The 352-nt window shown below is 39.5% G+C and overlaps 1 protein-coding gene across 2 annotated transcripts in view; it reads right to left on the bottom strand.

The window, feature by feature from the left end:
- vrk3 (VRK serine/threonine kinase 3) overlaps positions 1–352 on the bottom strand; it is a 6,880-nt gene that overhangs the window by 3,658 nt on the left and 2,870 nt on the right. For both annotated transcript variants that reach the window (XM_035652407.1, XM_035652406.1), the window contains exon 8: positions 250–316. In XM_035652407.1, the coding sequence (XP_035508300.1) occupies positions 250–316 (67 nt within the window). The remainder of the gene's footprint in view (positions 1–249; positions 317–352) is intronic.

Below are 352 nucleotides of genomic sequence, written 5' to 3'. Positions count from 1 at the left end.
AAAGGGAGGCAGAGAGAGAGAAGGGGGACGCCATGCAGCAAAAGGCTGTAAGTTTACATTTTACTTCTACTTGTTTGAGTACTTTTAATGAACAGATGCTGTTTACTGTAACCGTTGTGACTAATGTCTCCTGAATGTTGTGTTTGTGTTTTTGCCCTCTGCTGGAATAAAGATCTGATCTGATTACACCTGTTTTCTGGAACTAAAATAACTGTTCGGAGTTAAACTTGAAACAAACTAAAAACTCACCAGAAGCAGGTTTAGCAGCTCTCTGCAGAAAGTTCTGCTCATTGAAGATTCTTCCATCTTTAGCTGCCTAAGAGGAAGAAAGATAAGATCGACTTCATTGATC

This window comes from Morone saxatilis, unplaced genomic scaffold, assembly GCF_004916995.1.
Source record: "Morone saxatilis isolate NCDOM2014 unplaced genomic scaffold, NCSU_SB_2.0 Contig11, whole genome shotgun sequence".
Taxonomy (NCBI): domain Eukaryota; kingdom Metazoa; phylum Chordata; class Actinopteri; family Moronidae; genus Morone; species Morone saxatilis.
Note: the sequence above shows the minus strand (reverse complement) of the source record. Positions and strands in the feature narration are given on the sequence as shown.